Source organism: Suricata suricatta, chromosome 10 (genome assembly GCF_006229205.1).
Source record: "Suricata suricatta isolate VVHF042 chromosome 10, meerkat_22Aug2017_6uvM2_HiC, whole genome shotgun sequence".
Taxonomy (NCBI): domain Eukaryota; kingdom Metazoa; phylum Chordata; class Mammalia; order Carnivora; family Herpestidae; genus Suricata; species Suricata suricatta.
The window spans coordinates 123549996-123575913 of record NC_043709.1 but is presented as its reverse complement, the minus strand read 5'-3'; the positions used below and the strand labels follow the sequence as shown (position 1 = coordinate 123575913).

Below are 25918 nucleotides of genomic sequence, written 5' to 3'. Positions count from 1 at the left end.
GATAGAGAGACAGAAACAATAGATTGGTGGATAAAATAATGACTTGGAAAGAGATTTCATGCTATATAAGACCTTCATATAGGATAAGTCAATCCAGTAGGCAAAGGGTAGTTACTTAATGTACTGAGGGAAGACTGGCTCTCCATAGGGAAGAAAATAAAAGTGGTGTCCCATTTGGTACTATGTAAAACAAACAAATAAATTTCAAATGGATTAAATATATATAACCTATTAAAATATGTTTTTAAACTTTCAAAAAAATCTAGAAATCTTCATGTATAATCCAGAGGAAGGAAAACATTTCTAAACTAAGACCAGAGCCCAGATTTTATTAAAAAAAAAAGATAAACTTGTCTGAATATACAAAAATTAAAACCCGGGGCGCCTGGGTGGCTCAGTCGGTTAAGTGTCCCGCTTCGGCTCAGGTCATGATCTCACGGTTTGTGGGTTTGAGCCCCGCGTCAGGCTCTGTGCTGACAGCTCAGAGCCTGGAGCCTGCTTCAGATTCTGTATCTCCTTCTCTCTCTGACTCTCCCTGCTCACGCTGTCTCTCTCTGTCTCTCAAAAATAAATGAAAAACATTAAAAAAAAGAAAAACAAACAAACACAAAAATTAAAACCCTATTTTTGTATGGTAAAAGATATGATAAAAAGTTAGAAAAAAGAAGTAAGTACATAATGGACAAACCATACAACTGAAAACATATTTATAACACAAATGATAAAAAAATATAATGTCGGTAATATTGAATGAGAACTTACAAATTGGCATAAAATATGGAAATGACTCAATAAAAGGGCAACACACATAAGTATACAATTCATAAAAAAGCAAATCGAACCAGTCAGCAAAAAAAAAGTAAAGATGCTAATAGTCAAGGATGTGCCAACTTGAAATGAAATGTCACGTACATCCACCAGATTAACAAATATTTAAAAAGCTAAAAAATGTGGCAGAGATGGTGATTTAGAGGACTCTTTAGAAGGCAATCTTGCAATTCACATTCAAATGTAATATACAGATACCCATTGACCCAGCAATCCCACTATTAGGGATCTATCCCATTGAAATAAAAGCACCAGAAATAAAGACATATTATGTATGGCCTTGTTCAGTGACAAAGATTATAGTTGTACATCCAGGGGCACCTGGGTGGCTCAGTTGGGTGACCGTCTGACTCTGGCTCAGGTAGGTCATGATCTCACCGTTTGTGAGTTTGGGCCCCACATCGGGCTCTGTGCTGACAGCTCAGAACCTGGAGCTTGCTTTGGATTCTGTGTCTCCCACTCTCTCTGTTCCTCCCTGCCTCATGCACATGCTCGCGCGCTCTCTCTCTCTCCTTCTCTCTCTCAAAAATAAAGATTTAAAAAATTTTAAAAATTAAAAACGAAGGTAAAAGGATAACACATGGGAGAAAATGTTTGCAAATCATTTATCTGATAAGGGACTTCTATTTACAACATAAATAATTCTTACAACTCAATAACAAAAACACAACCCAATTTTTTAAAAAGGTAAATGATATCAATAGACATTTCTTCACACAAGGTGTATAAATGACCACTAAGTACGTGTAAAGAAGCTCAGGGTCATAAGCCATTAGGGAAATGCGAATCAAAACCACAATGAGGTACCACTTCACACCCGCTAGGATGGCTATAATAAAATAAAAGACAGATAACAGTACATGTGGTGGAGGATATGGAGAAACTGGAAACAGTGCACTGCTGGTCAGAACGTAAACTCATGCAGTGGCTTTGGAAGAGAGTTGAGCAGTTCCTTAAAAGGTTAAACACAGTGTTACCCTATGACCCAGTAGTTCCACTCCTAGGACTATGTCAAAGAGAAATGGAAACGTGTGTCCACACACAAAAATTGTACATGAGGGGTGCCTGGGTGGCTCAGTCGGTTTAGCCTTTGGCTCCAGCTTAGGTAAGATCTCACGTTCATGGGTTTGAGCCCCGCATCAGACTCTATGTTGACAGCTCAGAGCTTGGAGCCTGCTTCTAGTTCTGTGTCTCCTTCTCTCTCTGCCCCTCCCCCTCTCATGCTCTGTCTCTCTCTGTATCAAAAATAAATAAAACATTAAAAAAATTGTACATGAGTGTTTATAGTGGCATTATTCATAATAGCCCCAAAATGGAAACAACTCGAACGTGTATCAACTGATGACTGGATAAATAACATGAGGTATATCCATAAAATGAGGTATTATTCCACCATGAAGAGAAATGAACTACTGATCCATGCTCCAACATGGGTGCACCTTGAAAACATTATTATGTTAAATGAGAGAAGCCAGTCTCAAAGGATGATGTATCACTCTGTTTATGTGAACTTTCCAGAATAAAATGATCGATGGTGATGGAAAGCAGAAATGGGTAAGAATGAGGAGGAACTCCTAATCACTAGCCTGTTTCTTTCTGGAGTAAAAACTTATATGATGATGGATGCACAACTCTGAATATACTACAAGTAATTAAAATGTACACTTTAAATGGCTGACTTGTATGGTATGTGAATTACATCTTAATAAAGTTGTATTAAAAACACGCACTAAAAAAAGATGGCACTAGCAAAGAACATGCCATAGGCTACCATTTAGATATTTATGCAAAAAGTAAGATATATGGTAGATGCAAATATAGTGAAAGAAACAGAACAAAGTGAAATTCAGTTATATGTCATGGCCATTGTTTCTTTATGTATGAAGTAAATATTGTAACATTCTAGTAAGTATTCTAGTTATTTCATAAGGTTGCTTCAGTAATTAAAAGGATGATTCACATAAAACAGTACAATGCCTGGTATATAGTAATCACTCAATAAATGCTCATTTGAGATTTCCTAAAGAGGTCTAAACATCTTTCATACTTACCTCCATTGTAAAACCTATGACTTTGAAACATTGCTCAATTAATTCATATTGGGATTTATAGAAACTATTATTCATCATATCCTGTACTGTTCTGAGGTGGTCATTTTGTAGGTATCTGAAAAAAATATGAAAGGATGGGTCAAAATCTAAAGTTCAATCAGAAGTGAAAATATTACTTATGTAAGTGCCACCTGTTGGGTTACCTGGGAGGCTTATTTTCAGGCAATTTGTAATGGGCTAGTTTCTTCTTTTCAGCCAATCCAGCATAGATGTAGTAAAAAATATGAAAATTTTTTTCTCCACTGGAAAAATAAGACATTTTCAGTAAGGTGATTAGTACGAATATTTACTAATTTAAAATTACTTGGCAATAGAATTGTCAGAACCACTGTGAGGGCTAACATGGGCTTCCCAGAATATTGGATTTTGGCTTTTTATTGTTGTCATTATTTTCAACAACCACTGTCATTAAATTCCAGACGCCACCAACCACTTTATATGAATCATTCAATGCACATTATGAGGGACTATCAGGCATTGTTCTAGCCACTAGAATATAGCAGGAGTGAAACAGTCAAAAATCCCTGATATCCTGGAGTTTACATGCCAGTGACAGCACACAGAAAAGGAACAAATTAAATATATATATATATAACATACCAGGTGGTCATAAGGGCTACGTTATCTCACTTACCTGCCATCGCCCTCTAAGTTACTTATGGGATCCCCTCATTCTACATACATGGACACTGAGACTTAGAGGGAGTGCCATTCTCCCCTCAGGTCATAGAGCTCATGGTCAAATAGGGTTCAAATCAGGGCTGTTTCACTCCAAAGTCTTTAACTACCTTGTTAACTGCTTTTTCTGGGGCTCAGTTTTCACACTTGCATGAGAAATCTGTTTCTTATGACTCTCACATTCCATTATTCTATGGTCTACATATTAACAGCATTCCCCAGATTCTGGAATAATACAAATAAGGGAATAATAGCAATAATGTACTCAATTATGAATCTTATGTGTATATATAATATATACATGTATATATATGCTTAAATATTATAAAATCAATAATCACAGTGATACAAGGGACTGGAGAGAGAACTTAGGATTATTTTGTTATTATAGGGTGTTGACTCTAGTGTTATTTGAAAGTAGACCTGCATTAGTGGTAAATATATATTGAAAACTCTAAGGCAACCAATAAAAATGTAAAAATAAGTATTACCAAAATACGCTAAGAAATGAGAGAAAATAGAATGACAGAAAATGCTCAAAAAATGACAAAATGCATAAAAAAAGTGGTAGACAAAAACAGGAACAAAGAACAAGGACAACAATTAGAAAATAGTAACAAATACGACAGATATTAATACAACTCTATCAGTAATCACTTTGAACATCTATGGTTTAAATACACCAATTAAAAACAAATTGTTAGAGGGATCAACAAACAAGACCTATACATATGTTGTCTGTAAGAAACCACCTTTAAATATAAAATAAATGAATAAAGAGGAACATACCATGCTACCATTAATCAAAAGAAAGCAGGAACAGCTATATTAATTTGAGACAGAGCAGACTTTAAAGCAAGGAAGTTATCAGGGATTAAGGAGTGTATTACAATAATGATAAAGGGCTCACTTCTCCAAGAGACATAATAATCTTTCATGTTTATGGGCATAAGAATGGAACATGAAACTACATGAGATAAAAACTAATAGAACTGCAAGGAGAAAGAGAAGAATGCATGACTTTCAAAAGTGGACAGATCCCACAGCCAGAAGAAAAGCAGGAAGGACAGGATGAATGCACCAATAATATCAATCAACTGGCTATAACTGATACAAACTTCTTCACCAACAACAGCAGAATTCACATTCTTTTCAAACTCTTATAGACCACATCATAAGCCATAAGACACACCTCACAAATTAAAAACAACTGACATCATATAATCTCTGCCCTTAGAGCACAGTGAAATTAAACTAGAAGTCAATAACAGAAAGATAACTGGACAACTCCAAAATAGATGGAGATTAAACAATGAGGTTCTAAATAACACATGGGTCAAAAGAGATATATTAAAAAAAATTTAAAAATATTTTGATTTGGGTGAGAATAAAACCACAACTTACCAACATTTGTGGGATGCAGTGAAAGCAGTGTTTAGAGGGCTATTCATAGCATTGACGCATATGTTAAAAAGAAGAAAGATCCAAAAACAATAATCTAAGTTTTCATTTTAGGTTAAGTTAGAAAATGAGCAAAGTAAACCCAAAGTAAGCAGAAGAAAAGAAATAATAAGAAATTGAGCAGACATCAATAGAAACCAGAAATTAGTACAAAAGATCAATGAAACCAAAAGCTTTAAAAACAAACAAACAAACAAACAAACAAATAATCAATCAATAAGCTCCTACTCTGGCTAAGGAAAAAAAAAGAGGACAAAAATTACTAATAACAAAAATAAAAGAAGGGACCTCAATCACTGAAGGGCCAACTGAAATTAGAAGGATATAAGAGGATGCTATAAGCAACTCAATCCCTCAAAACCTAGATGAAATGGACCAATTCTTTGAAAGACCCATGTGTCAAAGCTCACACAAGAAGAAATAGATAATCCGAACAGGCTCAAAATCTATTACAAAAGTTGAATCAATACTTAACAATCTTCCAAACTAGAAAGATCCAGATGGGTTCACTGGTGAATTATGCCAAATATTTCATGCAGAATTTACACCAATTCTCTACAATCTTTTCCAGAAGACAGAAGCAAAGTAAACACTCAAACTCATTCAACAAGGCTAGAATTCAATGCTAGAAAAATCACACGATCATACCAACAGATGCAGGAAAAGCAGTTGACAGAGTCTAGTAGCCATTCATGACAAGAACCCTCAGTAAACTAGGAATAGAGGGGAACTTTCTCAACTTGGTAAAGAATATCCATAAAGAAGCCTACAGATAACATCATTAATGGTGAGAAGCTGAAAGTTTTCACACTAAGATCAAGAACAAGGCAAGGGTGTCCTCTCTCACCTGCTTTTCAATATTGCACTGGAAGTCCTAACTCATGCCTACAGTTTGAGAGAGGAAAAATAAAACTGTCTTTCTTTACAGATGACTGTATCGTCTGTAGAGAAAATGCTAAAGAACTGACAAATTCCTCAAACTAATAACCAATTATAGCAAGTCTGCAGGATACAGGTTAAATACAAAAGTCAATTCCACCTAAAACCCCAGCAAGCTATTTTGTGGATACTGACAAACAGATTCTAAAGTTTATATGGAGAAGCAAAAGACCCAGAATAGCCAACACAGTATTTAAGGAGAAGAAAAAAATTTAAAAGACTGACATTGCCTGCCTTCAAGAATTTCTATGAAGCTTCTGTAAGCAAGAGAGTGTGGTACTGACAAAACAACAATAGACAAATAGGTCAATGAGACAGATGAAGAACCCAGAATAAATATAGTCCACTGATTCTTTAAAAATATTTTTTAATGTTTATTTTTGAGAGAGAGACAGAGACAGAGAATGAGTGGGGAAGGGCAGAGAGAGAGAGAGAGAGAGAGAGAGAGAGAGAGGGAGACAGAATCTGAAGCAGGCCCCAGGCTCTGAGCTGTCAGCACAGAGTTCAATGCAGGGCTCAGACTCACAGACCACGAGATCAAGACCTGAGCTGAAGTCAGAAGCTTAACTGACTGAGCCACCCAGGCACCCCATCACTGAGTCTTGCAAAGGGGTGAAGGCAATACAGTAAAGCAAAGACCAAAGGAAAAAAAAAAAAGGAATCCACATGCAGACCTTCCACCTTCTACAAAAATTAACTCAAAATGGGTCACAGACCTAACTGTGTAGAACACAAAACTATAAAACTCCTAGGAGATCAAATAAGAGAAAAACTAGCGGATGCTGGATAAGGTAATGACTTTTTAGATGCAACAACAAAAGCGTGATCCATGAAAGAAATAATGGATAAACTGGACTTTATTAAAAGTAAAAACTTTCTGCTCTGTCAAAGGTATTTTCAAGAGAATGATAAGACAAGCCACAGGTTGGGAGAAAATATTTACAAAAAAAAAATCTGATAAAGGACTGTTATCTGAAACATACAGAGAACTTTAAAAACGCAACAATAAGAAAACAAACAACCTGATTAAAAAATGGACCAAAAGCCTTAACAGACACCTCACCAAAGAAGATGTTACAGATGTCAAATGAGCATATGAAAAGACATCATGCATCATCAGGGAAATGCAGAGTAACGTCATGGGGAGATATCACTCTACATCTGTTAAAATGGCCAAAATCCAAAACATTGACAGAACCAAATGCTGGCCAGGATGTAAAACTGCAGGAATTCTCATTCACTGCGGAATGCACACTGGTACAGCCACTTTGGAAGACAGTTTGGCAATTTCTTACAAAACTCAACATATTTTTGCCGTCTGTTCTAGCAATTGAGGTCTTCAGTATATACCGAAGGAGTAGAAAATTTATGTTCACATGAAAATCTGCGCATGGATGTTTGTAGCAGTTTTATTCATCACTGCCAAAACCTGAAACAACCAAGAAGCTGTTGGTAGGTGAATGGATAAATAAACTGTGGCACATCCAATGGAATATTAATTCAGCGCTAAAAAGTGATGACCTATCAAGCCCTGAAAAGACACAGAGAACCTTTAAGTATACTGCCAAGTGAAGGAAGCCAATGTACAAAGGCTGCTTTTACATACCACCGCATTGTATGATTCCACCTATATGACATTCTGGAAAAGGCAAAATTATGAAGACGGGACGATGTTCAGTGGTCACCAGAAGTTGGGAGAGGGAAGTATGAATAGGCAGAGCAGAATTCTAAGGCAGTGAAAATACTCATATATCATATGATAAGAGTGGATACATGCCACGCAATTGTCCAAACTCAAAGAAAGTACAGCATCAAGAATGAACCTTAATGTGAACTACGGACTTTGAGTGACTACCATGTGTCAGTGTAAATTCATCAATTGTAGCGTGTGTAGCACGCTGGTGTGGGAGGCGGACACTGGGGGAGGTTACGCACCTATGGGGTGGCAGTATATCTATACCTTCCTCTTAGTTCCGCTGTGAACCTAAAATTGCCGTAGGGAAACTAAGTCTTAAAAAACATTCCTAGGTCTCCTCCTCCTGTATATTATGCAATACAATTTCAGTTGATAGAAGTTTTATCTTTGCTCTTTTTATAAAGTATTTATTCTTTCAGTACATGTAAGTTTTCCTCAGAAACAAAGATGAATAGATCCACATACATTTGCTTCTTTAATGGCACAGTAAAAGGTATTTGGAGTTTTAGGGTATTTGTGCCTTCATCTTATAATCTCTAGCTTTGTTTCATGATTCTGCTGAAAATCATTAGAAGAATAATTTTTATAGAAGCTCATTTTGGGTTCCAACACACAATTCATGTAGGTTTAAAATAACATGGTTAAACATTTGATATTTGTATCACATAAGTAATGATTTAAGATACTCTATTTAGTCTTCAACAAATAAAAATATGTAATGTGGATATGTGCAACTTGATGAAATGGTTAATGTGGCTTCCTGTTCTTCCTTGTTAGTATTTCAAAAAGAAGGAAAAGTACCAATGCTTTTGATTGGTATGCATTATGCATTTGAAACCGTTCCCTGAGTCTTAAAGAGCATAATATCACCACGCTTGGGAAGAGAGTTTAAATGTCTAGAAAAGCCAAATCGTTCAAATGCCTGAGTCATTGGGAACAATGGCTTGAGGAATAAATAAAAGAGCAGCAGAGGAGGGGAAAGCAGAAGAGAGTTGGGAAAATCATTCTGGAGATCAACTCACAAGTATTTGAGCATGCGGACTGAAGAGGGGGGGTCCGAGGTTTCATATAAACGGAGGAGGATGGTTCCCATTCTCCAAAAAAAGCGACCAGGGGGAAAGAAAGACATGCGGGACAAGGTGTATTAAGTTGAATTATATGTGGCAGAAGGGCATTTAAGTGTGTGGAAATGAAAAATGTGACGTCTGGTGGAGGGGGAAGTGTATCTTTGGGTGTCGATCACATTGAGCTACTTGTTGACGCCATGATATCAGAAGGAACTGCTACGTGAGGAAGTAAGGAGAGGAAAGAGCAGCACTCTGAATACAACTCTTTGGTAAATACACATTTGGGGAATGGATGGATGAATTGAAGTCAGAGGGACATAATTCAGAGAAGTGGGAGAGGAATCCAGGAATCCAGTCGGTGAAAAAGAGACAGGTGAGCTTTACAAGTAAAGGGCGGTCCATGGGCTTGGACCGGCATGTCCTTCAGAAGGGGAGTCCTCACCATGTCTTGTGCAGTCACCAGTGACGCTTCAATGAACACAAGCATTGTACATGAACAAGGTTAGAAACAAGGTTTCTCACCACCAAATAATAAAAGTTCTCTAAGACTGGCACAGCACGTAATTTAGTTCGCTTTGTTCTAATGAAATCACATTGATTGCTCTATGTGTCACACCTTTAACGCTTAAACAAAGCAGCGTACAATTAGAGAGGTGAGTCATAAATGTAGATGCACAAAATTGGTGGTTTTCTCTTTAATTATCAGTTTACATTTACTGAGAATTGTAATTTGACAGAACCTGGAGATGCTACAGGAAACACACTGACCTTTGGTTGGATAAACAATCAGAGAGTTAAAGAAACAGGAAAAGAAAATACTGCCAAAAATTACCCATCTCCTATCTTGCCCTTAACTACATTAAAACTGCATTTAAGAAGACGGAGGACCATAGCATCCCATACATGCTGATATGACCAGTGGTTCCCAGGTCAGAATAGCTGGGGACAGATGTAAGGTATCAGCAAGTTACCGAATAGTATTTCTCTCACTCTGACCCCACCCCTGACTGTGGATTTTCTCATACTTCAGAGTTTCACTCAGTCATTCCCAGGAAGGTCCTCAGGGCTGTCTCATGTGTGTCCACCTGCTCTGGACCTTGGGGATCATCTGCGCAGCCAAGACCTCTAACACCCTGAAAACTGGGGCAAAGTTCTCACAAGGGTATGGCTTCCCTCACCTGTGAAATTTTGTATCTTTGACAAAGTGGCCCACAATAAAGCTTGGAAGGCCAACAATGCTGTGTTGCATTTGTAACGCCTCTTAGGATAGTCATGAAATAGTATTTTTAATATTTCATTTTTAATTCCTGCTTTTTCTACCAAGACTCCTTCCTCTATGATGCATAGTCTCCTCAGTCCTTCTCCCTTGCCCCCTACCTGCTCACCTTTAGCAGATGAACTCAATGCCTACTTTCCTGAGAGACTAGAAACCAGCAAGTGATCAGCAAATTTTGTTTCAAAGCATACATTATCCAGAAGACTGAGCTGCTCTATTGGAGTGATCCTATCTCATTCAGCTTTTTTTTTAAAAAGATTTTTTTAACATTTATTTATTTTTGAGAGACAGAGACAGTGTGATCAAGGGAGGGGCAGAGAGAGAGAGGGAGACACAGAATCCGAAGCAGGCTCCAGGCTCTGAGCTGTCAGCAGAGAGCCTGGCGCAGGGCTCGAATCCACAAACCGTGAGATCATGACCCGAGCCAAAGTCGGATGCTTAACCAACTGAGCCACCCAGGCGCCCCTCATTCAGCTTTATATCTCCTGTGCCTAGCACAGTTCCTGGCACATAGTGGGTACTCAATAAATATTTGCCAAAAGGATGAATGAATGAATAATGGACTTTGGGGTCAGACAGAGACATGGCTTGAAACCCCAACTCAGTCATTTATAAGCTTTTTGACATTAGGTGACTTGTCACAATTCTCAGTCCCAGTCTCACGTATAAAATAGCAAGAATATCCTGTCCTATCATTGTAAGAATTAAAACAGATAATGGATACAAAGTGCTTATTAGCACAGTGTTGGATACATAGTAACTGCTCCATAAATAATATTTTTCTTTCTCTGTAGAGAAGAAGCTTCTGCAGCCTCTGGTAAAGTGTTGGGCATGTGAGTGAAACACAATCAATGCTTCCTGCATGAAATTGTAGTAATGGAAGGAAAGTGGAGTGAAATTGCTATAATTATATGTGTGAAAATTATCTAGCGTTGATTTCAATATATTAATTTTCTTCTTGAAAATTAAGTAACCCCCTTTAAGAATTTCTTTTTTAAAATTATCCACATTTAGATGAAAATTTAAGCCACAACTGACATGACCCTTCCATCATTAGAAATAAAAAAAAAATAGGGGCATCTGGGTGGCTTAGTAGGTTAAGTATCCAACTTTGGCTCAGGTCGTGATCTCACAGTTCATGGGTTTGAGCCCCAGGCTGGGCTCTGTGCTGACAGCTCAGAGCCTGGAGCCTCCTTCAGATTCTGTGCTTCCCTCTCTCTCTGTACCTCCTCAAGTTGTGTTCTCTCTCTCTCTCTCTCTCTCTCTCTCAAAAATAAATAAATAAACATTGAAAAAAAGAAAAAATATATAGGGGCACCTGGGTGACTCAGTTGATTAAGCATCTGACACTTGATTTCAGCTCAGGTCATGTTCTCACAGTTCATGAGTTTGAGTTCCCCTATTAGGTTCTGAGCTGATGGTGTAGGGCCTGCTTGGGGGTCTCTTTCCCCCTCTTTCCCTGCCCCCTCCATCTCTCTCAAAAAGAAATAATAAATATTTAAAAAAAGAAATTAAAATATATAAAATGTAAAACATATAAATATATGTGTATGAATATATATGTTCATAATTTATAATTATTTATAAATATTTAAATATATGAACATTTATAAATACAAATATATGTACAAATAAATGTGGTTGGAGATTAGGGTGAAATGACATGGGCAGGAGCAAAAAGAGAAAAGAATGTATTTCCTTTTTTTTTAGTGTTTATTTTTGAGAGAGAGAGAGACAAAGTGACAAAGTATGAGCTGGGGAGGGGCAGAGAGATAGGGAGACAGAATCTGAAGTAGGCTCCACGCTCCGAGCTGTCAGCACAGAGCCCGATGCAAAGTTTGAACCCACAAACCGTGAGATCATGACCTGAGTTGAGGTTGGATGCTAAACCAGCCAAGCCCCAGAACTTATTTCCTTAAAAGGAAGGGTAAGTTTGTTTAAAAGACATATATGTCTGCTCTGGCTCTTCTCCGCCACCTCAGAGCCATTTTCCACTCTGCCTTGCTCTGTGACTTGAAGAATTCTTCAATTATTTGTTTGATACTTCATTCGCAAAGACCACAAAGAACTTCTCTAGAATTTAAAAATGCAGTTGAAATCAAGTAAAAGAAAAGCACAGGTGTAAAAAATAGAAAAATGGAAAAATAATAAGGCAGCTATACTCAAATTATAAACTGAGTTGTCTTTTGACTTGATTGTAAATTAGGAACTTTAGAGTGCCTTTCTAAAAAGTGCTTATTTACTTTGAGAGAGAGCACATGTGCCCGTGTGTGAGCGAGCAGGGGAAGGGCAGAGAGACAGGGAGAGAGAAAATTCTAAGCAGGCTCTGTACTGTTCGTGTAGAGCCCTACTGGGGGCTTGATGTCACAAATTGTAAGATCATGACCTGGACCAAAATCAAGAGGATGCTTAACAACCGACTGAGCCAACCAGGTGTCCTAAGAGGGCTTTCCCCCAAGAGACAACATAGTAAAACTAGAATAGTTCTTTTGTATAGTTGGGGAAAAAAAAGCTTAATTAAATCATAGCATGTCTAAAATATGATCCTAATTGTGCAATTTCCTAGGATAGATCCTATAATATACAGTAAGCGTTAACAAGATTATTTTTATTATTACAAACCCAGGACCTCATTGTGTAGCTCCAGAAGTTATGTTCACAAGGTGTTCTTTGTGAATGGTGCTCCAGCACATAGCTCCACAGAACCCGCTGTGAAGGGTGCCCTCGACACCATGTACCACGGGGGTCCCACCTAAAGCTCAGTAACCCAGCCTCTCAGGTAGTTCTTCCCCAGAGGCCTGAGGGAGAGTCTTACACAGTTCTGAGACCAGGATAGATTATTTTGAGAACCAGTTAAGTCCCCATATCTCTATAAGACCCAAGGTTTCTCTAGGCGTGGGTGACAGAGGCATGGACACGTGTGTCCACTAAGTTCTGGGGACCTGGCACACATTTGCTAATAGTAGCTGCCATCTACTAAACATCTTCAATGTCCCATGTACTGTGCTGGGTGTTATTTCTGAGTTTTTACACAACTATCCACACTATGACTGCTCACAATGGCTTGAACTTACGGGATTCTTACTATGTGCAATTCATTGTGCTAAATGCTTTACAGGCACTATCTTAACTGATAGGTAGGTACTACTGCTATTTCCATTTTAAAGATGAAACACTGAGGTGAAGTTTTTCAAATCACACAGATGGTATATGATAGAACCAAGGTCCTGGAAGGGTTTTCAGGGTTTAAATATCTTGCCCAAAGTGAACTAACATGGAGGGAAGCCACAATCAAAAATACTCGTCTTATAATCATTCCTTACGTATTTTGAGTTGAGGACAAACCAAGGAATAATTTTCCACATTGAAAGCTGAGTTCAGGAGGTGAACCCCAGGCAATTGATATTCACAACTGACCCACAAATTGAATGACGGGAACTTGGAAAGCATTTTGGTTAAGTAATAATGCACTAATATATAACAAGAGCTTGTGTTCCCATGAATTTAATAACAAATGACCTATTACTATAGTAATAGACTATATACTATGTACTATAGACATGTTTGGTGTAAAACATAGAAAAAAAAGGAAAAGGAAAAAGAAAAAGGAAAGACTCTAACTTGCCATGGTTTTTAAAAGTAATATAAATATAACCACCAGGGTACAAATCTAATGTTTTGACTATAGTTTCCACATAAGAATAACAAACAAAGATGTTTTGCAATAAGTAGGACAGGAGAGAAATTTTGCAATTCAGGTATAAACTGTTGAAACGAACTCCTTATTTACCCTAATATCAAAGCATCAAATTGGTGGCTTAAATCAGTTGGAAATTAAAAAATCAAGACAATTAAGGCCATACCTGAATCTTTATTTATCCCTGGGTATAACAGTAGGAAGGATAGAATTCATACAAAAATCTATTTCTATATGTCAGCATTTAAAAGAAAAAAAGACTCATGTCTAATTAAATTTCACTTTAGTTTTGTGTAAAGAAATATATGCTCCCCTACTTCAGAAATCATCCCCACTTATCCTGGTAGTATGTATGATAGACATAGGTTTTATATCTGGTATCATAAATTTTAGGTGATTTATTAACTCCTCTACGAGATGTAACACATGGGAGAGTAAGACAGTGCTGAGGGACCTTTGCAATTCTAAAAATAAGTGCCTTGCACACAGTAGATGATCAATAACATGTTGTTGAGTCTGTTGAGTACATAAGACATTTTAACATTAAAACAAAGCATTCTGTTTGCTTGTTTCCCAGAAAAAAAGAAAATATTTGACACGGACTTACAGAGGTTGGTGGATAACTCGGGATTTCTCCAGAAGGTATTCATAAATCTGTGCTCCCACGACAGCTCCAGAAGAGGTAAATTTCATTTCTAAGTATTTTCCAAATCGGCTGGAATTGTCATTTATAATAGTGGAGGCATTGCCAAAGGCTTCCACCAAATTGTTCACTTGTAAAATCTTCTCTTGCAGGGTTTGATTATTAGCCTAGAGAAAATGTCAAGATGGTTTTTTAAATGTAAAAAATTGATTTTGTATATAACAAAATGTCTCTTATTTGATAAGCGCTATATGTAGACAATAAATGTATTGAGAGCATATTCTTGGCATACTGCCTGAGGTTAACACACCTAGACTACTTTTCCTTTCCCATCAGTGCATTCACGCACCTGCTTTCTCCAAGGAGCAAAGAGATGTTCTATACTTTTCCTACTGAAATATAGTTCTGGTCAGTGCTTCATTTACAAACACAATTTATAAGCAATCTATGCATACTGGGGTATATCTCTACCCCCTGGGCCCCCATCCAAATGCTCCCCAAAGTCAGAACCACTTCCTTTGCTGCCATGGGAGCTGCTACAGCTGAAAATAAGGGAGTAAAGACAATTTGTAAATTCAGAAGTAGGGAAAAGGGAGGTACTGTGAAAACTGAGAACAGCTCAGAAGTGTGGATGGAATGGGTGGAACACCAGTCAAGGCCAGTGGGCCAGTGTGGCTGTCCCTCTATTTTCTCCTACCCCATCTCATATAGTCCTTCCCTTAAACAAGTGTTATTGTTATAATTAGGGTAAGGAGGGATCAGTCATTCACATCTTGGTAAAAAATAGATGGAGTCGGTTATGTTCAGTGTAATACCTTGTTGAGATCAGCTGTGTTAAAGGTGTGCAAATTACACAAGTAAAGGAGAGGAGCAGTTGGTATTTCTGAAAAGCAGGCCACATTAGACGGTAGATGGGCTGGCATGGGCACTCTCGAGGATGGTTTGAGGGCATATAAGGACTTCTAGTGGCTTCCAAAATAGGCAGTAAGGGCTGAGAGAAGAGAATATTGAGCGTTGGAACAAGACTGGGCCTTCTAAAATGTTTGGGGCTGGACTTGCACTCATATGAAAGGTGGGAAAGCATCTTTATCCACCTGCACTAAACAGCAGTAGCCTACTAAGGAAGATGATGAGGACTACATATTACAAATGTAAATTCAGTCCACCAGACATCCCGTTTTGTACCTGGTAAATCTTTATCAAGGAGATAAGTAAAAGACATGACAAGATCTAATATGGGTAGGATTCTGGGAGAGATATATATCCACAGTTAATATTAAATCACATTTTTAGATCCAGAATAAGGTAAAGTGAGTGGATAAACAAGTTGGCTGACATCTACAAAGCAAACGTCACACACAAGTTAATCCATCATTGATGGGATCCTCTATGCAACCACAAACTAAGAATCGCAAAGGCCCCTGTGGATGTGGACGGCCCTTGAGTAAATGGAGTCAGGCGTCCAGCCTTCATGGCAGGACAGCACGTGTGCCTCACCACCCTCTCCCTCAAAAGCTACACCTTTTTTTTTTTCTTGTTCACTGTGATGCTTATCCTAGAAGTAAGGAGCGGGGAAGCTGATGGAAAACGGGATGGGGAAGGGACTGGGATGACCGTCCCGAGGTAGCACCAGCTTCCTGGTCTCTACTGGCTCTTCCAGCTCTGGCAAAGTCATGTTTCTATTTCACACCTGCACACCTCATTGAAAATGTTAAAACTAGCTAATTGATTTTTAATACAAGCATAGAAATCTGTTGGTTCATTGATTTTTAATAGAAGCACAGAAATCTGTCACCTGATTATTCTGAAAATGAATTCGATTCAATTAAGAAGTTGTTTTGACATGCTGAGGCATCACCTTTCTATGGAGAGGGTGTCCTTGCACTCACAGGACTTTGTAAGATTCCTACAATCATAGTGATGCACAGGGATGTAGATATATTTCTTGACTTAGTTCAAGGACCCTACCTGGAAAATCAAACCAAGTCTCTATCATCGACTTCTCTTTCAAAATTTAAGGTATATTTTACACACAGTAAAATTCATCCTTTATAGAACACAGCTCTGAAAGTTTTTACAAACATGTACAATAATATCCTTCCTACTACAAATCCACACATAGGATAGTTTCATCACCTCCCAAAACTATATCATTACCCTTTATAGTTGATCTCTCCCTCCATACCTAGCCTGTGACAATCAGTGATCTGTTTCTTTCTCTATAATTTTAATTTTTTTAATGTTTATTTATTTTTGAGAGGGGGAGGAGGGGCACAGAGAGAGAAAGACAATCCAAAGCAGACTCTAGGCTCCAAGCTGTCAACACAGAGGCCGACACAGGGCTTGAACCCACAAACCACAAGATCATGACCATGCTCAAATCAACAGCAGATGCTTAACTGACTGAGCCACTCATATGGCCCTGTTTCGCTATAACTTTAAATTTGCAGGAATGACATGTGAACTGAATCATATAGTATATAGTTGTCTGAAACTGACCCCTCTGACTTAGCACACTGCTTTTGAGATTCATCCAAATCTCATCTAATGAGATTCATTCCTTATATCAGTGTTTGTTCCTTTTTGTTACTCAACAATATTCTACTCTATAGATGTACCGGTTTGTTTATCTATTCCCTAATTTGGTTGTTTCTACTTCCTGGAGATTATGAATAAAGCCACTAGATGTATTTGTCTGTGGTTTTCATATGAACATGAATTTTCATGTGGATAAATGCCTAGGATTAGGACTGCCAGGCTGGATAGTAAGTTTAGTTTAAATTTATAAAAATCTTCCAGGGGTACCTGGGTGGTTCCGTTGGTTAAGCATCTGACTCTTGAGTTTAGCTCAGGTCATGAGCTTATGATTCATGGGTTTGAGCCCCATGTTAGGTTCCATTCTGAGAGCATGGACCCTGCTTATGATTCTTTCTCCCCTCCCTGCCCCTCCTCTACTTACACACTCTCTCAAAATAAATAGACTTTAGAAGACAACAACAACAAAAACAAAACTTGTAAACTATTTTCCAAAGTGACTGCACTATTTTGTGTTTCACCAGAAATATATGAGAGTTCCAGTTATTCCCCATCCTTCTCAGCAGTTGGTATTGTTTGATTTTTAAAAAGTTAGCATTTTAATAGGTGTGTAATGATGTCTCATTGTGTTTTAATTTGCACTTCCCCAATGATAACTGATGTTGAACAACTTTTCATTTGTTTATCTGCCATCTACATATCGTCTTCAGTGAAGTGATTGTTCAAACCTTCTATTCATTTTTTAAAATATACTTTTATTAGTTAACTATAGTTGATATACCCTTTTGTTAATTTTTTGTTATTTGATTTCTTATTATTGGGTTTAAGATATTTTTAATAATATTTATATTAAAGATACAAGACTTTTATTAGATTTGTGACTTGCAAATAGTTTGAGTATGTAGCTAGTTGTTTCATCTTCTTTTTTTTTATTGTCAAGTTGGTTTCCATATAACACCGAGTGCTCTTCCCCACAAGTGCCCCCCTCCATGACCATCACCCCCCTTCCTCTTGCCCCCTCCCTCTTCAGCCCTCAGTTTGTTTTCAGTATTCAAGAGTCTCTCATGATTTGCTTCCCTCCCTCTTCTTAACAATGTCATTCAGAGAACAGAAGTTCTTAATTTTGGTGAAATCTAACTTTTTTCCTTTGTGGCTTATGCTTTTAATGTTGAATATAATAACTATTGCAGCTCTACAGAGAGTGGAATCAAGTCGTATTAACCCTCCAACTTTGTTCTATATCAAATCTGTTTGATTATTGTAGCTCTTTTGCCTTTCCATATACATTTTTGATTCAGCTTGTCAATATCTACAGGAAAAATCCTGCTGGGATTTTTATTGTAAGAGTACTTAATCTACAGATCAATTTGTGAAGAACTGGCACACTGAGTCTTTTAATCCATGGACATGGTATAACAGTCCATTTATATACGTCCTCTGATTTCTTTTAATCATTTTCTCCATTTTTCAGCATACAAATTCTGTACATGTTTTATAAGATTTAGATTTAAATAGTCAAATTTTTGGTGCTATTGTAAACGAGACTTTTAAATTTCAATTTATAATTGATCATTGCTGGTATTTATATATAATACAAATTAACTTTTGTATTATACATAATGTATATACTATATGTAAATACAATTAATTTTTGTATACTAAATTCTCTTTTACCTGCAAGGCATAAAAGGAGAAAAGTATTTTTTTAATGTTTTATGTATTTTTGAGACAGAGAGAGACAGAGTATGAGCGGGGAGGGGCAGAGAGAGAGGGAGACACAGAATCAGAAGCAGGCTCCAGGCTCTGAGCTGTCAGCACAGAGACCAACGCCGGGCTCACACCCACAAACGTGAGATCATGACCTGAGCCAAAGTCGGAGGCTTAACCGACTGAGCCACCCAGGTGCTCCAAAAGGAGAAAAGTAAAGAAGGCATTCAGTGAATGTGCTGGGGCTAAAAAGAGAGAAAATCACATTTATAAAGCCTTGCCTACTAAGAGTGAGAAAAGTTAGAATATCCTGAAAAGAGAGCATACACTTTTTATGCTGTTTGTTATATTTTAAATTCACAGAGGATAACAGGTATGTTTTATAATTTCTGTACATTATAAAATGTATGAATTAGTGAACGTTAATCTCATCAGTTACATTCAGTTCTGAAATATAACAAATATTTCTGTTAGGATAGAGAAAAATTATACCTTGCCAAGCACAGTCAGCTGCTGAACTAACAGGTGAGCACTTTCAGTCTTGCCGGCACCACTTTCTCCAGAGATAACAACGCACTGCATGGTGGGAAAACAGACCATGAGGAGAGCTCGCCCTCACGAGCGCTGATCCACACAGGAGAAACTAAGAGGGGGATTTCTAAGAACGTGAAGCTCTCCTTACCTGATCTGAATTATACGCCATCATAGACTGGTATCCTACATCAGCCATGGCAAAAATGTGAGGAGGATTGGCAGTTCTCTTTGCTCCAATATATAGTTTAGAATGCTAACAGTTAAAAAGAACACAGTTTGTGGGGCTTTTTGTTTCTGCTTAAGTCCTAGATTATTATAGACAGACAGAGCTCTCATTTTTTTGAGCAAAACATAAATCAAAATACACTCTCGTACCCTCAAAATATTACATACATGTTACACACATGCACTACCCATACTTACATGCACCAATCATGCACAGTTATGTACAATAAAGGCCTGGCATAAAAGAGTCCAGAAATAGGATGTGACATAGTAGGATGAAATATCACACTGGGAACAGTATTTAAAAAGAAGACTCTTTGGGGAGTGCAAACTACTTTCAAAGAAGAACTTAACCTTTCAAAGTACTATTATTTAAAAAAAAACAACAAGCAAACAGAGAACCATAATACCATCATTTCTTAATTTTGGCTCAGGTCATGATCTCATGGCTCTAGGGATCGAACCCTACCTCAGGCTCTGTGCTGATTCCTGCTTGGGATTCTCTCTCTCTCTCTCTCTCTCTTTCCCCCCCCACTCTTTCAAAATAAACAAATAAACTTAAAAAAAGTATAGGGACACCTGGGTGGCCCAGTCGGTTGAGTGTCTGACTTCAGCTCAAGTCACGATCTCTCAGTTCATGAGTTCAAGCCCCTACACCAGGCTGCTGCTGTCAGCATAGAGCCCGCTATGGATCCTCTGTCCCCATCTCTCTGCTTCTCTTCCACTTGTGCGCGCTCTTTCTCAAAAACAAATAAACATTTATAAAAGTATAAAAAATCTTTAAAATGGTAAAAAATTAAAAAAAAAAAAAAAGAAAGAAAAAGAGCCAAAGGGGATGCCTGGCTGGTTCAGTCAAAAGAGCATGTGACTTCTGATCTCAGAGTCCTGGGTTCACCCTCCATGTGGGGTGTAGAGATTACTTAAAAACAACTTTTAAAAAATTAGAAAAACAGCCTAGTTAAATTCCAGAATAGTAATCTATATTTAAACCATTAGGACTTAAATAATGGATTATTATATACTCATTCAAAAAAACACACACTCTTGATACTAAAAACCAACCAGTATGTCAAAAGGAATTTTAAAATTCATAATGACAAGTTTCATAGCCATTAAGTATATGTTACCTGTGTAAAAATGTAATTATGCTCGATTCTCCCATACTTGGTTCAGAGGCAGACAATAAGATGTACTTTTGTAAGCATCTATTTATTAATATGATACATAGTACAGTAGCAATAATTGCAATAAGTAACATTCTGTCACATACTTTTGGGAAAAGTAAGACCACAAACTACATCAAAACTGATTCACCTTCTATTTTTCCTATTTCTATGTTTAAGCAACAATTCTCTGTTTATTCAAGGTGCTGAGTAAAACTTTCTTTGGCATCATCTAAATGAATTTAAATACCTGAATAGTATAATTACAATTATAGTAGTGTATTTATACAGTATAATTACTATAGTGTAATTATTAAAGTAAAAGAATGTAAGCCACAGCACATACCACATACCTCTGTGGAATAAAGACCCAGACTCTGAAAAGGGTTAAGAGCAATGAGTATATCTCCCACATAGATATAAATCTGATCTCTGGAATAGCACTTCTCAAGTTGCTCAGAGACTGTATTCTATAATAAAATAAAAATATTTTTTCTTAAAAATCATTTAAGGTTAGTCACAATTTAAAATGTAAACAGTAATAAATATAACATCTGGAATCTGGACCAAGGAACAGAAGAAAATAGACAGGCTGGTACTAAGAAGTGTAACATTGGGTCAGCAACTACCCTTCCCTTGGCAGGCATTTTCTTTTTTCTTGAGAACCATAGAGGGATGGCATTGTTCCAAGTGTTTTCCAAAGTCATATGAGATATTACAGGGATATTACATGTAGAAAGCCTTCCAGGATATAAGCAAATGCAGAAGATGAAAAAAAAAAAAAAGAGAGAGAGAAAAATACCAATGGAAAAGGGAAGGGAAGATAGAGTGAACATGATTTTATTCCAAATTAAGGTTATTTAGTGGCTCTGTAGAATATCTTAGCTGTTTGCTGAGACATTTGAGTTTATGAGGCACAGTGAAAAGTGTAGAGAAGTAACTTTCATAGTTGATAAATTGTGAGTACATGGAATCAGTTCTAATAGCGTCAGAAGCCATCATTTAAGATCTAACACATGGCTCTAGAGATCAAAGAGCAAAAGATCATAGCTCAAAAAAGAGATAGGAATGAAAACAGAGACAACAGGAACAGATAAGCCCAGTGTTTAATATATAGGTCCCCAATATGATGAGTGAAGTCCTCTTTATAATCCACAAACCCAGAAATTCACATCATTGGAAAATGTTGTATGAAAAGATTCATAAAGGAGCTGGCAAATCCCTGACTTGCAAACACTACTTGATTACATGATGTCTGATGCTCCCAAGGAAGATTATTTTGAGCAAGTACTTGAGTTAAGCAACCCTAAATTTACCAAATGACTACTTCTGTTCTGAAGAGGTCTCCTGATTTGTTGAATCTCAAAGGAGAATGTTCAGGCATGTATCAGATGTATTTAAAAAATAAATCAGTTGATCAGTCAGGATAGAGAACCCAACCCATTATTGAAAAGGAGCTATTTATTTTATCTAATGGTCTGATTATCCGGAATAAAGGGAGATGAGAGGAAGGGAGGTTGAAACTGTAATTTACTGGCTTGGATTGGTACCTTTTCAAGAGATGCTTGAGATAGTTGTGAGGTCCTGGGGTAAGGAGCTTCCAGCAGGATTCAATGCCCTAAGGGCCTAGCTCTGTGAGAGCAGGGGGTCTGGGATCCCACAAGGACACTGATCCTGGTAAAATAGACAGGCTCTCGAGGTTTCCTAGAGGTCTCTGGGTATGGCCACTGAGACTGGAACAGAAGAGGAAATAGAGGAAGGATGCCACAATAGAGGTTGTAGAAGGTAGGCCATTTTCTGACATCAGTAAATCATCTCTCTGGAGAGAATTCAGAGGAAAAAGGGTCTGTAACTTATAAGCAACTCTTGCTAGTGGGAACCCACACCTTTGTAATTTGACTACCAAAAAAAGAAAAAAAATCGACGTTAGGCTGGAAAGATCTAGAAATTTGAGTTACACGTATTAGAAGATAGGAGAGATAATCAGGAAGCTAAGAGACACTGCATACAGATGCTATTCAAACAACTTTCTCTTCATATCTATAAATTGAACAAAATCTAGAATGTTTAATTGAGCAGAGTTTCTTACCTCATCCAAAACTTCTAGGGTTGCTAAATCATCTACATCCTTCAGAGTAGACATTAGTGATCTACTGAAGTTACTTTTCTTGGTGTGAATGCGTTCATGTCTGTGGAACAGTACAAAGAGAAAAATGCTTTCTGACTGGAGAACTTAGTACTGATCATAGCGGAAGTAAGTTTTAGATACATAGGAGATTTTAAAAACTTCTATGAAGCTGATTTCAATGATAACCATTTATCAGAAAATAGCCTAATATGTTTTATCTGTTTTCTCCTCTCTATTGGAAAATTACAACATGTCAAGCTTACTTCACAGTCCATTATTTCTATCAAGAACTCTCCTATATATAATTTGCTTGAAAGCTTCCTCTAAATTCCTATGTGTGACTTAATCTGTTACAAAGTAGTGAGTCAGAGACATCTGAATTCATTAGATTTCCAATTTTGCCTGAGGTAGTGTCAGACCATTTGTGGCCAAGGAGTGGAAATATTAAAAATTATTATTCAGCAATTTTTAAGAGGAATACAAAATAAACCTGTGGATTTTGAAATGGTTAAATGTATGTAAAACATTGGTTTCAGGCACTAGGAAGTTTAGTTTCAAAGAAACATTTCAGCAACGTCAGAGGATCTTGATTTGACATGAAGGCTGTGGAAACTGCTGAGACAGACAGCAAGGTTTGTTTCAACTTTTCCGGACATGAAATTCTCATCTTCTTGGTGTTTTGAACAAAACTCTATTTTCAAGGTTTATTTTTGGAGATGCAGTAGACTTTTGAAACAATGTGAGGTTAGAGGTGCCAACCCCTCCATGCAGTCAAAAATCCAGGTATAACTTTTGACTCCTCAAAGCTTAACTATAGTGTTGACCAGAAACTTACCAATGACATAAACAGTTGGTTAGCACATATATTTTATGTTATACATATTTTTTTCAGTATTCTTACAATAAAGTAAGCTAGGAAAAGAAAACACAATTAAGAAAATCATAAGGAATAGGGGTGCTTGAGTGGCTCAGTGGTTAAGTATCTGATTCTTGATTTCAGCTCAGGTCACCATCTCTCAGTTCGTGAGATCAAGCCTCACATCAGGCTCTGTGCAGAATTCTCTCTCTCCCCCTCTCTCTGCTCCTCCCCTCCTTGCACTCTCTCTCCCTCAAAATAAATAAAAATTTTAAAAAATCATAAGGAAGAGAAAATACACTTACAGTGTTATACTGTATTTATTGAAAAAAAATCTGCAAACAAATCTGCACACAAATGAACCCAAACCCCTGCAGCCCAAACCCGTGTTGCTCAAGGGTCAACTGTACTTTTAAGCATTTGAATTTGTCTGTTAGTAAAAGGAATAGACTACGAGGAATAACGAGCCATGCCACTTACTCAGTAGACTTTAATGGCTTCTCATTGCTTAGTGAATTAAGTTACTATTTTCTTAAAATTTTAACTCCAGGGCAGTTAACATATACTGTTATATTCATTTCAGGCGTACAACATAGAGATTCAACAATTCTGTATATTACTCAGTGCTCATCAGGGTAAGTGTTCCTCTTAATCCGTCTCACCTATTTCCTCCATCCTCCCACCTGCCCTTTGGCAACCATCAGTTTGTTCTCTATAGTTAAGAGTCTGTGTTGTGCTTTGTGTCTTTTTTTCTTTTGTTTGTTTGTTTCTTAAATTCCACATATGAATGAAATCATGGTTATTTGTCTTTCTCCAACTATCTTATTTCACTTAACATTATACTCTAGCTCTATCCATGTCGTTGCAAATGGCAAGATTTCATTCTTTTTTTGGCTGAATAATATTCCATTACACATACACACACATACCCCACATCTTCTTTATCCATTCATATATCAATGGACACTTGGGCTGCTTCTACAGTTTGGCTATTATGGATAATGCTGCAATAAACATAGGAGTGCATGTTTCCCTTCGAATTAGTATTTTTATATTCTTTGCGTAGATACCCAGTAGTGTGATTCTTGGGTCATACGGTAGTTCTACTTTCAATTTTGGGAGAACCTCCCTACTGTCGTCACAGTGGCTGCATCAATTTGCATTCCCACCAACAGTGCAGGAGTGTTTCCTTTTCTTCACATCCCTGCCAACACTGGATGTTTTAGAATCAAGTCACTATTGATAAACTGCCCTCACCTCTATCTTTGGCCAGCTCCTGCTTTGGTTCACTGGATTCTGTCTTCTCTCATTTACGCCAGGACATCACTTCCACTGGTTCCTCGCTCATTCCTAACATCACTCACTTTTCCCCTCTCAGCTATCATAGCATTCGTCTCAAAAGAAACAAACACAATGCCCTTTCTTGACTTCCAGTTTCTTCCATCTACTGTTGGATTTCCTCAGTTTATAGCAAGAAAAATCCTCAAAAAATTATCAAAAGACATGATTTAATTTCTTTCATCCATTAAGAAAACCCATTTCAGTCAGGCTGCCATTTCTTATTCCATGGAAACAGCTCTTATTAAGAACATTAATGGCTCATTAAACGCGGCGTTAGCTTTCCCGGCAGCTATTTTCTTCGCGAGCCGGGCCCACCCAGAAGCAACTATGTCTAAGGGACCTGCAGTTGGCATTGATCTTGGCACCACCTACTCCTGTGTGGGTGTCTTCCAGCATGGGAAAGTGGAAATAATTGCCAACGATCAGGGAAACCGAACCACCCCAAGTTATGTCGCCTTTACGGACACCGAACGATTGATCGGTGATGCTGCAAAGAATCAAGTTGCAATAAACCCCACCAACACAGTTTTTGATGCCAAACGCCTCATTGGGCGTAGATTCGATGATGCTGTTGTCCAATCTGATATGAAGCATTGGCCCTTCATGGTGGTGAATGATGCTGGCAGGCCCAAGGTCCAAGTAGAATACCAGGGAGAGCCCAAAAGTTTCTCTCCAGAGGAGGTGTCTTCTATGGTCTTGACGAAGACGAAGGAAATCGCAGAGGCTTACCTTGGGAAGCCTGTTACCAGTGCTGCAGTCACAGTACCTGCCTACTTCAACGATTCTCAGCGCCGGGCTACCAAAGGTGCCGGAACTATTGCTGGTCTTAATGTACTCAGGATCATCAAGGAGCCGACTGCTGCTGCCATTGCTTATGGTTTAGACAAAAAGGTTGGAGCTGAAAGGAATGTGCTAATCTTTGACTTGGGAGGTGGCACTTTTGATGTGTCCATCCTCACTATTGAAGATGGGATCTTTGAGGTCAAGTCTACAGCTGGAGACACCCACTTAGGTGGAGAAGACTTTGACAACC

At 37.7% G+C, this 25918-nt stretch overlaps 2 protein-coding genes across 2 annotated transcripts in view; one reads left to right on the top strand and one right to left on the bottom strand.

Annotated features, from left to right (window-relative positions):
• MYO3A (myosin IIIA) overlaps positions 1–25918 on the bottom strand; it is a 214428-nt gene that overhangs the window by 106615 nt on the left and 81895 nt on the right. The window contains exons 9-15 of the mRNA XM_029955278.1: positions 22650–22749; positions 20914–21030; positions 19321–19425; positions 19131–19214; positions 14361–14563; positions 3083–3181; positions 2880–2994 (exon numbers count right to left, since the gene is read on the bottom strand). Coding sequence (XP_029811138.1) covers positions 2880–2994; positions 3083–3181; positions 14361–14563; positions 19131–19214; positions 19321–19425; positions 20914–21030; positions 22650–22749 — 823 coding nt within the window. The remainder of the gene's footprint in view (positions 1–2879; positions 2995–3082; positions 3182–14360; positions 14564–19130; positions 19215–19320; positions 19426–20913; positions 21031–22649; positions 22750–25918) is intronic.
• The window catches only part of LOC115304936 (heat shock cognate 71 kDa protein-like), a gene marked incomplete at its 3' end in the record, with an annotated part of 3269 nt that continues 2523 nt past the window's right edge, over positions 25173–25918 (top strand). Inside the window, exon 1 of the mRNA XM_029955280.1 lies at positions 25173–25918. Coding sequence (XP_029811140.1) covers positions 25213–25918 — 706 coding nt within the window.